The sequence below is a fragment of the Sceloporus occidentalis genome, unplaced genomic scaffold (assembly GCF_023333645.1).
Source record: "Sceloporus occidentalis isolate IW3139 unplaced genomic scaffold, rSceOcc1.0.p SCAF_60, whole genome shotgun sequence".
NCBI classification, from domain to species: domain Eukaryota; kingdom Metazoa; phylum Chordata; class Lepidosauria; order Squamata; family Phrynosomatidae; genus Sceloporus; species Sceloporus occidentalis.
This window is the reverse complement of record NW_028317040.1, coordinates 4,089,666-4,105,656: the sequence shown is the minus strand read 5'-3', so window position 1 is coordinate 4,105,656 and position 15,991 is coordinate 4,089,666. Positions and strand designations below refer to the sequence as shown.

General features: G+C 39.4%; 1 protein-coding gene across 1 annotated transcript in view; it reads left to right on the top strand.

Moving 5' to 3' along the window:
* LOC149287501 (iron-sulfur clusters transporter ABCB7, mitochondrial-like) overlaps positions 1 to 12,373 on the top strand; it is a 48,597-nt gene extending 36,224 nt beyond the window's left edge. Inside the window, exons 10-16 of the mRNA XM_089492837.1 lie at positions 1,018 to 1,175; positions 2,210 to 2,373; positions 2,853 to 2,982; positions 3,332 to 3,503; positions 4,430 to 4,533; positions 6,169 to 6,276; positions 12,158 to 12,373. Of these exons, the coding sequence (XP_089348963.1) occupies positions 1,018 to 1,175; positions 2,210 to 2,373; positions 2,853 to 2,982; positions 3,332 to 3,503; positions 4,430 to 4,533; positions 6,169 to 6,276; positions 12,158 to 12,373 (1,052 nt within the window). The remainder of the gene's footprint in view (positions 1 to 1,017; positions 1,176 to 2,209; positions 2,374 to 2,852; positions 2,983 to 3,331; positions 3,504 to 4,429; positions 4,534 to 6,168; positions 6,277 to 12,157) is intronic.
* Positions 12,374 to 15,991: the final 3,618 nt, after the last annotated feature.

The window sequence follows — 15,991 nt, the reverse complement described above, 5'->3', positions numbered from 1 at the left end:
GCCCTTTTCATTCTTGAGGCTTATGAATAGTTTGCACCTTGTGGTGAACCCTCTGTAATTTCTTTCATGAAGTCTTCTCTTTATGATAGAATTGAATAATTGTATGCCTTCCTCCTGGAGAGTGTTCTTCACTTGGCTGGATGTTATGAATGTGTTTTTCTTTACCATGGAAAGGATCATACGATCATCCAGCACTGTCGTCTTCCACGGACGTCCAGGCGTTTTTTTGTTGCAGAGCTCACCAGTGTTTTCTTTTTTTCACAGAATGTACCAAACTGTTTATTTAGTAACTCTCAAGGTTCCTCTCAGTTGATTTTTTTTCTTTTTTTGCAGCCTAAGTGTGGCCCGTTTTCACTTTGCTCCTCTGACCGCATGTTGTGGGTTCACAGCAACCCTTTCCAAATGCGAATACCACAGCTTAAATCAACTCCAGACCTTTTACCTGCTTAATTAATGAAGAAATAACAAAAGGAATAGCCCACATCCGTCCACAAAACAGCTTTTGAGTCAATTGTCTAATTACTTTCCCTTAAAAATAGGGGCTACGTATTAAAGAATTCTGGAATTCCCAAACCCTTCCTTCAATTTGGATGTGAATACCCTCAAATTAAAGCTAAGAGACTGTACTTTAAGCACATATTCATTATTGAACTTGAATGTATTTTGGTAGGCAGCTGAAATTACAAAACTTGTGTCATACTAGAAGGGGTGCCATACCCAAACATTTCTGGACCTAACTAGTGGTGGGGTTGGGGCAACTACATATTAATGCATTTAGAATGTGATGTCATAAAAGTCCCTGTTGGCGTAATGGTCAGCTGTCCCAATACTTTTATCCATATAGTGTACGTTGTGAATATTTTTGATGGTTATTGTCAGAAAAGCAACCACTCTTTGCAGTCATTACAAACATAGTAGCTTAATGAACACATAGCACCAGAAAGTGTAATACAAGGGGGACCTAGGGAAAATTTTATTGTCCTGGTCTTTCTATGTCTCTTGTTTCTCTACATCTAGGTAACCTCACTGTTGGAGACCTGGTCATGGTTAATGGGCTACTGTTCCAACTCTCGTTGCCTCTGAACTTCCTGGGGACAGTTTACAGAGAGACTAGACAAGCTCTCATTGACATGAACACCCTCTTCACACTTCTGAGTGTTGACACAAGAATTAAAGTGAGTGATATTTTTTATAATTTGCCCTCTATTACGTGGAAAACATAGTTGTGTGGAAAAGAAAGTAGATCCTTTTTTATTTCTTTGGTTTTAAATATCAGGAAATAATAACAATCTGTTCTTTAGCAGGTCCAAAATTAGGTAAATACAACACATGACGTATTACAGTGTCATGATTTATTCAACAAAAATAAAGCCAAAATGGAGAAGCCATGTTTGAAAAAAAAGCACACTTTATGGTTCAATAGCTTGTAGAACCACCTTTAGCAGCAATCATTTTCTGCATGACTTTATCAGTCTCTTACCTCGTTGTGGAAAAATTTTGGCCCACTCTTCTTTACAAGGTTGCTTCAGTTCATTGAGATTTGTGGGCATTTGTTTATACACAGATCTTTAAAGGGCCCGCCACAGCGTTTTAATCGGGTTGAGGTCTGGACTCTGACTGACTAAGCTGTGCTGCCATGTTCTTTTTAGAAAGAAGAGGCTTTCTTTTGGCAAGCCTTCCAAATAAACCATACTTAACTTGGCTACCTGAGGCCTGTAGAGATGAAACTCTTGGGTTGTTTCCAATTTCTCTGAGCATTGCCGAGTCTGACCTTGGGATGAATTTGCCAGGACATCCTTCCTTCTGGGAAGATTGGCAACTGTCAAGAATGATTTCCATTTTTGAATAATCTTTCTCACTGTAGAATGATGGACTTTAACTTGTTTAGAAATGGGCTTATACACACTTGTCTGCAACTTTGCATCTTAATTCCCATGGAAGCAGTAAGCATGTACTTAGTTTTTCCATACATGGCTTCTCCATTTTAGCTTTATTTTTGTTGAATAAATCATGAGATGTGTAATATGTGGTGTTGTTCATTAGATGTTGTATTAACCTAATTTTAAGACATGCTAAGGAACAGATGATTGTTATGCCCTGATATGAAAACCCATAGAATTTAAAGAGGGTGTACTTTTTCACACGACTGTATGTTTGCGTAGATTGTGTCTAGTCTACCTACCTGTCTTTTTTTCTCCACTGTTCTTAGAGCAAAGAACTGGCACCCACACTGCTGATTACGCCACAGACTGCAACTATTACCTTTGATGATGTCTACTTTGAATACTTGGAGGGACAAAAGGTGCTCAGTGGCATTTCTTTTGAGGTGCCAGCTGGGAAGAAAATAGCAATTGTTGGAGGCAGTGGTTCCGGGTAAGGTTCTGCTTTAGATATATTGCTATAGGCTTTTTTTTTTATATATAAAACATATAATTACTGAATGTACAATTTGTTTGCAGTCTTAGAAAATTAATTAAAAAAAAAACCTTTTTCAGCAATTGCACCCCTTCTAGTATGGGAGAGTACCAGGCAACCATTTCTATGGCACATTTTGATTCATTACTGGTTTTTGAGAATGCCAAAGTGTCACAGTTCAATTTAGCCATATATACACACACAACAGATTGTACAACTTTGCCAATGTTTTATCGGGCTAGACATCAAAAGAGCTAACTTGTCACGGGCCAGACATTTCACCTTGCATTGTCGGCACTGTAAGATATCCCAGAACTCCCAGCCCCCACACTTTATTCATTAGTGTTAAAAGTGCAGCGATCTGGTGACCGGTACCAATGTGTACACTTTTGAGCTATTTAATATGCATAGTTGTTCTGTTTGCCCTTGTTCACCAGTAAAAGCACCCTGGTCCGACTGCTCTTCCGGTTTTTTGAGCCCCAGAAGGGAAACATATACGTGTCGGGTCAGAACATCCAAGACGTCAGCCTGGAAAGTTTGCGAAAAGCTATTGGAGTGGTTCCTCAGGTAAATATTTTTATCTATATATATATATTTATGGAGTTTTTTTGAAAGGGGAGTTTCACCTTCTCTCAGTTTTGACAAAAAGGAAGCAATCGGTGAGGGATGACAAGCAGACACAGGGTAAAACACAAAAAGGCAGGTACACACTTAAACAAAGCACACATACACAAATATGGACATACCTAAAATTAATCAGTTGTCAATAAGGCACTTAGCCTACATTGAGGTTTAATAACCTGCAGGGCCTCCGCTAAACTTGATGTCCTATATCATTCTTGTCTGCTTAAAGTTCAGTTTGGATCATAAACGTTGATTAGCTTCCCTTAATGTGAAATATTGTATCTCCTTGCAGGATCCCGTCCTGTTTCATAACACGCTATACTATAACTTGCAGTATGGTAACATCAATGCTTCCCCTGAGGAAGTGTACCATGTTGCAAAGCTGGCTGGGCTCCACGATGCTATCCTCCGAATGCCAAATGGTTACAATACTCAAGTTGGAGAGCGAGGACTCAAATTGTCAGGTAACAGAAAAATTGCCCCACTGACAAGGGATGCTTGAGAGTAGGAATAATATGCTAAAACATTAGCATAATACCAAGGTTAACAGCTATTCTATAATCAAAACAAGATTTTGGGATTTATCGACTAGAACATGCCTCTTACCTTATGTATATTCAAGGCTGTGTACACACTGGAAATTATAATTGGGTTTGGGTGTGTAGTAAGTGCTTTGAAATTCCAATAATGTGACCCAACTAGACCCAAAGTACTGGCTTACATATCTTCCTGTGAGATATTTGCACTCTAGGTTTGTATATTAGACTTTAAACCAAAGTATGTGTGAAAAATGGCTGCTTTTCCTGTACTTTTTAGTCCGTAGCCATCTCCTTGAGGGGCTTTCTTCAGACGGGGTGTATCCGGAGCTTGGGATTTTACTTATGTTATCCACACATATTTTTGCTCAGGTTTCAAACCGCTCTGGGCATTTATAAAGGGTTCTGCAGTAACATTAGCACGTGCTGCACGTTTACATAATTAATATATGAGCCATTGAAATCGGTAGCTGGCAGTTTTCTAAAGCAAATGCTCTTTTTTGTTATTTCTCACATACATCTCTTCACACTTACTTATAACGAAGCCCCAAATCAATAGCATCTGCACTGTTCCTCCCTTCTGTATGGCTGCTGTCACCCTTCCATATACACACCCAGCTCTCTCCTGTGTACACCCCATCTATACATCCCATTACTCTCCCTCGTTCTCCATCATCACTTCTTCACCCAATTCAGCTCTTTTTCATATCTTTACTGCCTTCTGTGTCCTTTCTTCTCACCTCTAGGACCCCTCATCTTACTTTCACATTATTTCCCTCACTAACTCTCAGTTCACCCTACATATCCACCTCTCCTTTCCATAATCTATGATGGTAACAGTTATGTGTCTTCAGGTGGAGAGAAGCAACGAGTGGCTATCGCCCGAGCAATGCTAAAGAACCCTCCGATCATTCTATATGATGAGGCCACATCTTCCTTGGACTCGATTACTGAAGAGGTAATTGTGTAGCCAAACCGAGAGCTGTCTGTTTTAAAATCTTGCAATCTGTTATTTTCAGTTTCACAAATTCTCTTGTTCACCTTTCCAAGGCATTATATTGCATGTTACAGAAGTTGGCTGGATGGTTCACATTCGTGGCAGCACAGGGAATGTCGTGTCTTGTTATGCACTTACTGAAATGCAAGGATTTATCCAAATTAGAAACGTAGTGTCCATCTTTATCCTTTTCAGACCTCTTTGGCTTGCAGGCGATGTGTTCCAGTCCGGTCATCTCCAGCAATGGCTTGGCTAGGGTTTCATGGGTCTAATAAAGACCCCCCTGTATACATGTGCAGAAAAGCACTCCTAATGATTTCCGTCTTGATCCAAGCAGCTAGTCAATGGTGTGAAAACGGATCAGCTCTGGTGCTGTAGCTTCTCCTAAAAGCAAATGGCTTCATGTTTTTCATCTTGAAAAATGCACATTAATGTACTTGAGTGAAAGCTTTCCCTGTAAACCAGTTTTTTTCTTAGGAATGCATTTTCACACTTCTCGCACAGAGGTATAATTATCTTAATGTTAATGGGATAGCACAATGGTATCCAACCTACATCTCTTATAATGCTCTTTCAGTTAAGGGGCTGGCCTGGGGATTATGGGAGATGTAGTTCTGCATCAGCTGGAGGGCCTCAAACTGGACACCCCTGGGATGTCAAATAATATAAAAAAAGGCTGTAATAGAATACATTGTGAAGGGGGTTATTCCAAACTCACCACTCATTGTTAGTCATGGGGCTGGATACTGGATATTTAAACAATACTTGTGCTTTAGGTAACTTATTCAATTACAGTAGATACAATGCATCACTGATTATTATATCCAAATTCTGTATCAAGGAATAGAAGACTGTATTCAATTACAGCAGCTGAATGACTATCTCAAGTAATTGAATCTGGTGTCTAAAGTTAATGAAAGCCTTCTAAAATATCTGGTTACTGCAGAGGCATCAAACTATTAACGATCAATGAAATGCCTAATTTCTAGCGCTTAAAAAAAAAACAGCGCATGTTACCCTAAAAGTAGATCTTTATTCGCTCAAACGCATTTAATGGAAAGGCTGCCCTTTAAGCAAAAGGACAGGCAGAATGTTAGAAGATGGAAAATCAAACATGAATTTGTGTGGTGACTTCACCATCTGCTCGGATCCAGCGCTATCCGACAGGAGGGTTTTATTCATTGCTCTGGCTCTTGTTTTGCTTCCAGAGCTTTGCATATGCATTAGTATTTCTTAAGCAGTACATTACACACATCTATGTTAGAAGCTGTCAGATACCCAAGATATGGATGTCAAACCAAGTTAAACATCAGGCATGATGCTTTCGAGCTTCTTGTATACCTTTGTTTGTAATGTAGCAGTTCTCATGCTTAATTATTTAGCGCATTGGCTTGTGTGGGGATTTGGTTATGTGGCTGTAGCAACCCTTTTTCACATGTTTGCTGTGGATTAACCCTTTTGTAGTCAGGGGATCCTGGTAAAATAATCCAGATGCTAAAATATCACTCTCCTCCGGTAATTAATGTATTAATGAGATTTTTCATAGAAGAATATGGGATTATACTGAAGCACCCCTCTCATTCTTTTATCACGCAGAACATTCTGAGTTCGATGCGGGATATGGTGAAGCACCGGACATCTGTATTCATTGCACATAGACTATCCACCATTGTTGATGCAGATGAAATAATAGTGTTGGATAAGGTAAGATATGATGTTAAAATAACCCACATAATTCTGTATGATATATGAATTTCATGTCTTTTCTTTTTTTTTCCCCATGCCATAGAAATAACGCCCCCTAGCTTTCCTCCTATATGCCCTCAGGCGCGATGTATTGGCAAACTATCTAACTGGCTAGTGTGCCAGGGGCAGAGACTGATAACGACAGAGAACCTTTTGAATGGGTGCTCAGGACTGCCAACTGATAGATGTCTTCTCCACTACCTTACTGTCACAGCTTAATTAGAATAACCGCCCCTTTAATTAAGGAAACTTAAGTGAAATTGATTCCGAAAGTCAAATATTAAAAAGTGGTAGTATTCACAGGCTGTTAGAAGACAAGCTTCCAGGTCATCCCATAGCTGAGGATCCTTCTCTGGCTCTGGGGATCGTTGTCACCTGGTTGAACAGCAGACAACATCACATTTTGTATGGGATTTTGTGTTCCCCTGTGGCAGAGTAATAGTTAATTGGTGATCAGATGTCTACACCCACACCCAGTCTGTTTAATGGCCATTTTCCTTTTTCTTTTTGCCAATTTTGCGTAACACAGATGCACTGGCAATATTGTGCTTCTGTTCTGATTAAAAAGGCTTTGAAACATTTTTAAGTGGCACCCAAGTGTACACACATGGCGAGGTAGCTAAATGTGACATGCAGGTGTATTTGTGTGTCTTTAGCTGTTGTGTGTCTAGATATTTCAGCATAAAACTCTATGACGTCCTCTTTTGAGGTCCTCGTGTAGTGGTCGGGAATCAGATTGTCACATTGTCTTGCTTTGCACTCTTACGTAGTGCGAGAACTGCTGGGTAGCACTTAAGAGATCTGTGCTGGAAAATTCAAGGATCTCCAATCTCTTCATGGTAGCAGAAGAACAATGTGGATTAGAAATATTGATGCATGCGTTAATTTTTTCCCCTTGGTTTGGGAAATGAGACTTTAGTATGCTGCACATGCGTATGCAGTAGTATATCCCAACGCCATTAGCATAGTTCAAAGTAGAGCTTATATTGAAATTCACATAGGAGTGTGGCTACTACTCAACTCACAGATACTCCGGGAGGGCAATGAGACACAAGGCTAATTTTTCCATTGCTATTAAAAAATGAAATGCACACAAAAAAATGCAATGGAGTCCATTCTGAATAGACTCTAGCGTTCTTTAATAGATGTATCTGGGGGCTGGCTCAATGTTGAGTGAATATAATAGGGCTGAAACAACTAATCGATAAAATCGATAATGAAAATCGTTGTCAACGATTTTCATTATCGATTAATCGAATCGATTTTTATCGATTAGAAAAATTATAATCCGACTTCAAACAGAGATCGGATTATAACACTAGAATCCAGATCCCCTGCAACGCTGCAGGGGACCTGGATTCCCCTCACTGTCGGCCGGTCTCTCACTTCCGTCTCTCTCCCCCTCCCATACACCCCTCTGACTCCTCCCCCCTCCCATACATCACTCTGCCTCTCTACACGGCTCCATTACTGACTTCATAGAAGCCTCAGCGTAAGTGAAGGGCAGTAACGGAGGCTGTCTGTTCGATGCGTGCAGACCCCCACCGGCTGAAGGAGGATCATCCTCTCTGTCAGCCGGTAGGGTTCTGCATCGCACAGACAGCCTCCGTTACTCACCTTCACTTACGCTGAGGCTTCTATGAAGCTCCAGTGAAAGTTCCTGTCAGTAACGGAGCCGGGTAGAGAGGCAGAGTGGAGTATGGCAGGGGGGAGGAGGCAGAGTGGAGTATGGGAGGGGGGAGAAGGCAAAGTGATGTATGGGAAGGGGAGGAGCCAAAGTGATGTATGGGAGGGGGAGGAGGCAGAGTGGTGTATGGGAGGGGGAGGAGGCAAAGTGATGTATGGGAGGGGGAGGAGGCAGAGTGGAGTATGGTAGGGGGAGGAGCCAAAGTGGTGAATGGGAGGGGGAGGAGCCAGAGTGGTGTATGGGAGGGGGAGGAGCCAGAGTGGTGTATGGGAGGGGGAGGAGCCAGATTGGTGTATGGGAGGGGGAGGAGCCAGAGTCGTGTATGGGTGAGTTATAGTGGCGTATGGGGGGTATTATGAATTTCAGGGCATATAGGGGGTATAAGGCATATCAGGGGGGCATAAAACATATCTGGGGTAAAAGGTATATCAGGGGGCTCAGTTGCATATCACTGGCATATAAGAGGTATAAGGCATATATGGGGGCAGAGTGGCAAGCTGGGGGTCAGATGTACATAACCGGGGGCAGTTTGGTAAAACAAGGCTTTTTTCTCATAGTTTTTATTAAATATGAAAAATAGTTAACATATGAATTAATATTTACTAATAACTTTGTATTAAAACCTAGTTTGAGAAACACTTTGTTTGGGTTCTTGTAGCTTTTATTATTATGTCAGTAAAATAAGAAGGTGAATAGAGAGAGAGAGAGAGAGGCCATTGTGATGAAGAGATGAAAGTGTAAATTGTACGTTTTTTATTACATTATTTTAAATTGAAAAAAATTTAATTTTTTTATCCGATTAATCGAAAAAATTATCGGCCAACTAATCGATTATTAAAATAATCGTTAGTTGCAGCTCTAGAATATAACTATATGAGGCTTGAATACCTGTTATGCAATTTTAATATAATTGTATACATTGCACATATTTTAGACATGTATGTGTTTTCTTCCCTCAAGTCATCACCAGTGTTTCGTGGCAGACATTATGATTATCCAGATTGCGTGCCTTTTATTTCTGATATACACATGACAGACACGCATGGCTAACCTTGCCTGCTTTTATACTGCTAATAAAATAGCATTATAGGTCCTATATTTAAACTGGCACCTCTGTATTTATCCCATTGTATATTATAAGTTTGTCTTTGTTCCCAGACAATGCAAATGTGCCGTCAGCTTCAGGGACATTAAATGTGTTTCCTGGTGTGTAGCGCTTACTGAAGGCATCTTTAAGATACATATTCCTGCTGTTCTACATCACTCCCTGTCACCCCACAGAAAGACAATGTGACAGGCAATGCGGCTAAAGTCTAATAGTACCACAATATAAAAGGAGCGGAGATGAGCCTGACCAATATTCCAGTCTTTCTTCACGCAGATGTAATGTCTTAGGCCTTCAGTAATATAACAAATATTTTAAGAGACTATTTTGGCCGCGTGCTTCACTCCAAATTTAGTGTGGATGCTGTCAGCAGGTTATGTGACAACGCTTTCTTTTTCTATGTTGACCTAATAAAGAAGTATTGGCTTTGACCAAAGACTTCATCTTCTCCTGAACCTGTATGGCTATATCGGTTTTCTCTACAAACCACAACAGCACTGCCACAAATTGCATTGGTATCTGGTGAAAGTTGGCCAACGTGTCTATAAAATATTTCATAATTAAAGATCTTTTCGTCCTCCTCAATATGCTATTTGAGTGGAATGAATAGAATACAAAGACCTTTGTTGTATAACTTAATTTGAAGAAGATCTCTTACCCCACAGCAGCAGAATTGTAATGAAAACACAATGTATGACCTTGGAGGACGGATAGCGCAAACAGAATGAAAACAGCTAATGATAAAAAGAAACACGGGTCCTGCAAAAGGAACTTGTACGCCATTGATTTTGCACCCTTGGTTGATTTTGTAATCATATACAACTAATTATCTTAACAGAACACAGCACTATTCTGTGTATTCCGTACTTTGTTCTGATGTGTGGTGGTATTACTTGTAAAAGAAAACATACGTTTTCCATTATTTTATGTATTAAAGTTGGTGTCCTGAAGGACCACAGGCTGGTCACTTTTCAAGATCTTTTCCCCATTATCATTCCTTTGATGACAAAAAACTGTCACCAATTTTTATTAAAGTAAAATTGCTACTGGGGCAACATGTATAATTTACAAAGAACCTTAACTTAAATATTTCAATAACAATTGGCGACGGTTTCTCCTTAACTAAATCCTACAAATCTGTGAAACAAAGCAAGAAATCCGTGCACACCCAACAAATACTATGTAAAAGCACCTATCTGATGCATAAATATTGTGAAGTCTGTCCATATATTGCTTAGCCCATCACTGCATCAAAGTCTCCCAATTTTGTTGAGTCCTGTCTAATTTTACATGAGTAGATTGCTTACCATTTCTTGCTTCGTTGCGTGTACATATTGGTCATTTCAGCCGCACTTGAAATCTGAATTTATATGTTTTAAGGGTGTGTTTAACAGCAGTTAAGAAGCATTTGGCCTGCCCATTTTTCCTGATACTCTGAATAGCTTTGTGTCTATCCTATGCATTCCCTCGCTGTGTTAGCCTCCACCACCTCCGCTGTGAAACTGTTTCATTCATCTACCACCATGTTTGTAACGGAGAACCTTCTTACATTACATTTTCAACTAAGCTTCCCTCTTGTATTTGTTAAATGCCTTTGAGTATTTAAATACTTATATTACATATCCCCTCTCTCTTCTTTTCTTCAAGCTATATAAATAAATATTAGGATAGAGGATGTTTTTTGGTGTTTACTGAATGCCTCTTTATCAAGGAATTGCAGCAACAACATCTGTCGTTGAGAGTTAAATAGTTCAATTTTTCGTGGACTCCATCTAAAGATGTCCAGAACAAATATGTTTTTCTAAAACGTTAGTTTATGTGTGGTGCAACACAGCCTCTGTCTTTATATATTATTATATTAAACCGCACTGATTGATGATCACTGGAGCACAAATACTCTCTAACAGTGACACTGGTAATTAAGTCTCCATTTGTAAATACTAAATCTAGCACAGCCTCCTTCCCTGCTGGCTCTTCTACCAATTGTCTACAACACAATCCCTGCAAAGAATTAAGAATATCTCTCTACTCCTGGCTGATCCAGCTGTTTAATCTTCCTGATATAGACTGGACAGCCCAAAGTCCTCCATAATGATAACCTTGCCTTTCATTGACCTCATGGTTATTTTTGAGCTCCTTTGCATGCTCAGGGGTCTATATATCGCACCAGTGCGAACTACCTCTTTGTTACCAAGTTCTAATGTTGCCCAAACTTTCTAGACAGTGCAGTCCCTTTGAGTTAGCTCCTCGGTGAGCAATATAGCCAAGGACTTTTGTCTTCAATGTGCTAACTGTACAGGGTTAGCAAAAAGTCTTCCCTTTCTGCAAATATCTCAAATTAAACCCAAGGACAGATCTGTTGGTTAGACAAAGTTCTTCATCTCAATTCTCGAGCGTTGCAAATAGTCATTGTCCCTTCTAGATGGTATTTAGGAGGGGGGGGGGCAGTTGGATCTTTGCAATGGTTAGTTTAGGTCAACCCTGCAGCCCTCTAAATACAACTTGACCTGGTCTCAGCTGTTTAGATTAATTGCAGAGGTCAATTCCTTATTAGTTTGAGTCACTATAGTGAATACCAAACTAAATGACTATTTAGTGAATAGACACCTTCAAGTTATATGGTCTAAAAATAGGCAAATACAATTATAACAGAACTTTCTTCTCATTAATTAAAATGTTCTACAGTACTGTGTATGATTGCTCAGAAACCCTGTAATTTCAGAATAACCTAATAAAACGCTAACACTAAAATCATAGGTTACTCAGTAGTCCCTGTGAATATGGGTTTGGACCTCTACAAGTGGAGAAGCAGTACCTTGGGTACTATGTGATTAAACAGAAAAGGCATCCAATTTTTAGTAAACTTTTTTCTGTGCATTGTTTTTTAGATAACTTTTTGTTGTACAAATCTCTTAGAATAACCTTGAATGAATGCTTTCTCTGTTGTAGCGCAATAATAAAATGTGTATCATTGCCACTTTCTGGAGCACTCAAGTCATAGTCATACAATTCTGATGACTGACATTCTTTTCTTTCACCTGTTCCAGGGTAAAGTGGCAGAGAGGGGATCCCATTTTGGACTCCTGACCAATCCTAACAGCCTGTATTCAGAACTGTGGCACACACAAAGTAACCGAGTCCTGAACAGTAACAGCCAGATGGCGGAGAAGAGCAGCCAACAAATCTCCAAAGACGAGGAAAGGAAAAAGCTACAGGAGGAGATCATTAATAGTGTGAAGGGTTGTGGCAACTGCTCGTGCTAACAGATGATTGGGTGTGTTGAGGGCGTGTACTGGGGGCATGTCTCCACACCACCATCCATTGGACATACATCTCAACCCCATTACAATTCACCAGTCTCTCGGTGTCTTCAGTACTATTTACCCATCTCAGATTTTCTCTTGCATTTATGTTCTTTCCCTTTTCTTTCAATGGATTGTCTGCAGACCTTTAATATAGTTTTCCATCTTACTTCTCCGGACCTTTTTATTTGTCTTTTCCAGCCTTTAGTGCTTCTTGTTCAGGTGACAGACGTTTTAACTTGCATTGTGGTAGTCTAAAGAGTGCGATGCCTCCACTCTTGGCTGCTTTTTTTGTTAAAACACAGCTGGACTGCATTGCAAATAAGAAACCGGTGTAAATATTCCGCTTGTACGATAAAGCAGTTGAAAAAGAAAAAAGGATTGCCAACATTTCCTATAAGTTGTTTTAATGAATCATTTTGTAACAGTCAGATGATGCTCCTGGGGAAATTCATTTATATGCTCTATATATATATATATATATATATATATATATATATATATATATATATATATATATATTTATTTATTTATTTTTTATTATTTTTTTTTTACAACAATTTCATAGCACAAAGATATTACCAAAGACAGTAACATCTTGTAACCATAAAGTAAAGTTTGAGGAGTATATGTAGAGAGTATGATGAACTATAAATGAAGGTAGCAAAATTGCAGTCAGTTGTATAAATCCAGGGAATAGTTTGGGGTTTTTCCCTTATATATGGTGTATAGTCCCTAAGATATGACCTCACCTTGTAAAATCACGCACAATCATGAGTTACTGCAATCGCAAATGGTGCCACACAGTGATGTCATAAAAGCCAACAAATCAAAAACTTTGTACCTCCTGTAAGCACAGTTTAAATGGAAAGCCACAGTATTCGGCCAATCAGAGGTGTTAGATGAATAGATTTCCTGAAAAGTTTTATGTTGTTATGATGTCTAAGTGACAATTAATAGATCACGGCATCAAGGTTTTCGTGACCCTTGTTAAATCTATCCAGATATAAACCTATTAATGCTTCTTTGGTCTATAAACTACTTCTGTCCCTTCTGTAAACAGAGCATCAAGTGAGTCGTCATCCTCATCTAAAGCTCTTATGAAGAAGAGGACAGACTCCATCCAGCATGTGAAGGACGTGTTCTGTCTGTCCCATGCCCCCAGGGGTCTTCCTATCACTGCCTTGAATCCAAACAGCTTAGAAAGAAAGAAAATGACCTTAATCATTTTAAGTCGTGTAACATACGTCAATGGACTTATAATGAGATCTCCATCTAATTCCAGGTCCTCAATCCTTATTTCCCTGCTGACCTGCTGACATCTCCTCTGTCTTCATCCATTCCTCATTTTCTAGATTTGCTGCTTTTCTAACACACAGGGATTGAGCTTCTTGTGCTCAGTGCTCTTGTATTGCAAATCGCCTGAGGGACAGATAGATGAGGACTGTCCCTTTGAAATGTTCGCTTTTTTCTGCGTGTTTTTAAATAGTATTCCAGATTTGTGTATAAAATTTATTTTTCTTTCTCCTTGAAAAAGTGCAGTGGTAATTCTTTCTGTTATATATGAAGTACATAAAAAAAATATTCACACCCATCTCGCCACCAATGCAGTGCTATAACAGTTTGAGCGTGCTCCGGTTAGTCGGTCAGTAGAAAGTCGATTTTCCGGTTTCATTGTACTGCCTCCTGTGGTTTATACACTAAGTTAATTTCAACTAACTCCAGATGAATAATCCAGAAACCGTGACATACGGAGAGATGTGGGTGCTTTCTGGCCCCCCTTGCGGGATGTGGGTAGGAGGTCCCGCTGACATCACTGAGCAGTCCCACCGACATTGCGGGACTCACATTATTTTTAATAGGGAAGTGGGGAATTCCCAAAACCTGGAGTTTTCCCCTAGTGACCCAGAGAAATAGAGCTGCAGCCGGGAGTCCCCAGGAATGCTTATAGAGGATCACTGATCTGCTTTTATTTGATGAAACAGCCCCCGGTTACTATACATAATCACTTTATATATATATATATATATAACCCCTGTTACATATATTACATATATGTAATTGGACTGGTGCGTTCCAGGTGTGCACATCCTTCTATGTTTTCATATGTATGCCAATGGTATACACATATATTTTCACTTTTTTTTTGTCCTAAAATACTCTTTCGCCCACACATTTGCTACATAAACCCCCCCTGCCCTCATTCCATCCAGTCATTTTCTTAGGTTTGGTTTGAAGAACCTATCAAACTTTATAGGTTAATGAAATTAGAACGGATTTAGCAGCTAAATTGCTCGGATTCTTATCTTCTGCTTATACTTTGCCCAATCTGTGATGAAAACTGCAGTTTAAAGCAGCTGGTTAAGCCGCTGTCAGAGCTGTGACATTTTCCACCGCAACCTAGACCTTCAACTAAGCCTGGACTAATTTGGGAGTAAATGTGACCTCAATTATGGCATTTTCCTATCTGTTATTTTTAACTTATTCATTATTGAACATTTTTGTGCTGGAAATTTGAAAAACATATTGTGTATAGGGTGTACAATTTAAAGTATTTCAATCTGAGTGTCTTTTTTGTTGCTTTGAGAGCTATATAATGATCTTGATTTGGATTACAACCCTTTTTTTATTAACATTTTTGACTTGTGTATTAAGTGTAAAATAATTACTGCTTAATAAATGCTTTTGAATTACATTTGTTGTAAACACGAGTTTGGGTTACAGCCTCAAAGCCTTTCTTATTTTATGAATATATATTTTCTAAATAATATAAATAAATATTGATAAATTCGTATATAGATGAAAATGTGTTTTTTTTGTGGGTTTTTTTTTATCAGTGTCCTCCACCCCCAACGAATTTAACTTGGTATGTGGCATGATTGAAAAAGATATTTGTTGTCTGATTGACAGTCCTTAAAGGTTCTTGTGTTGCTCCCGACTGGATGAAAACCCACCGGTACCATTTAATTACAATATGATTTAAAGAGACATGGCCTTCAATCCTATCTTGCTTAATTACCCCACCCCCTATACATCATTCTGTGTGTGCTGTGGGTCATGGTTTTTCTTTCATTTTTCAGGGTCAGAGTCTTATTATTATGTTAATTTATAAAGTGACAGACAATTATACAGCGGTGAATATATTAAACATTAAATACCTTTTGAATATTGCTATGGCCTGGGCAAAACCTGGTCGCCACTGTGCATCATCTGTAATGGGATCTCCGCTAGCCAGCGTGTAGTAATGTGTTGGCAACGTGCGTTGAGTAGAGTGGGCCATGTCTGCTGCAGTCTCCACGGGGGGTCTGTAGTGCCTGCTGTCATTGTCATGGGTTTTACCGAAAGATATCTTCAAAACCGGGTAACCCTTATAGAGAAACAATGGTGCAGCCTTTATTTTTTTTTTTATTTACTCATGTAATAACTAAATGCTTTATTGCCACCGCACACACTCTTACTGTGTTATAACAGGACTATATAGTCGGTCAACTTAGGACGCAGTCAGACCAGGCTCAGCGAGAAGCGCAAGACTCGAATAACTGTGACCCCCCCCATGTCATCCGTTATAGGGACTTCTAG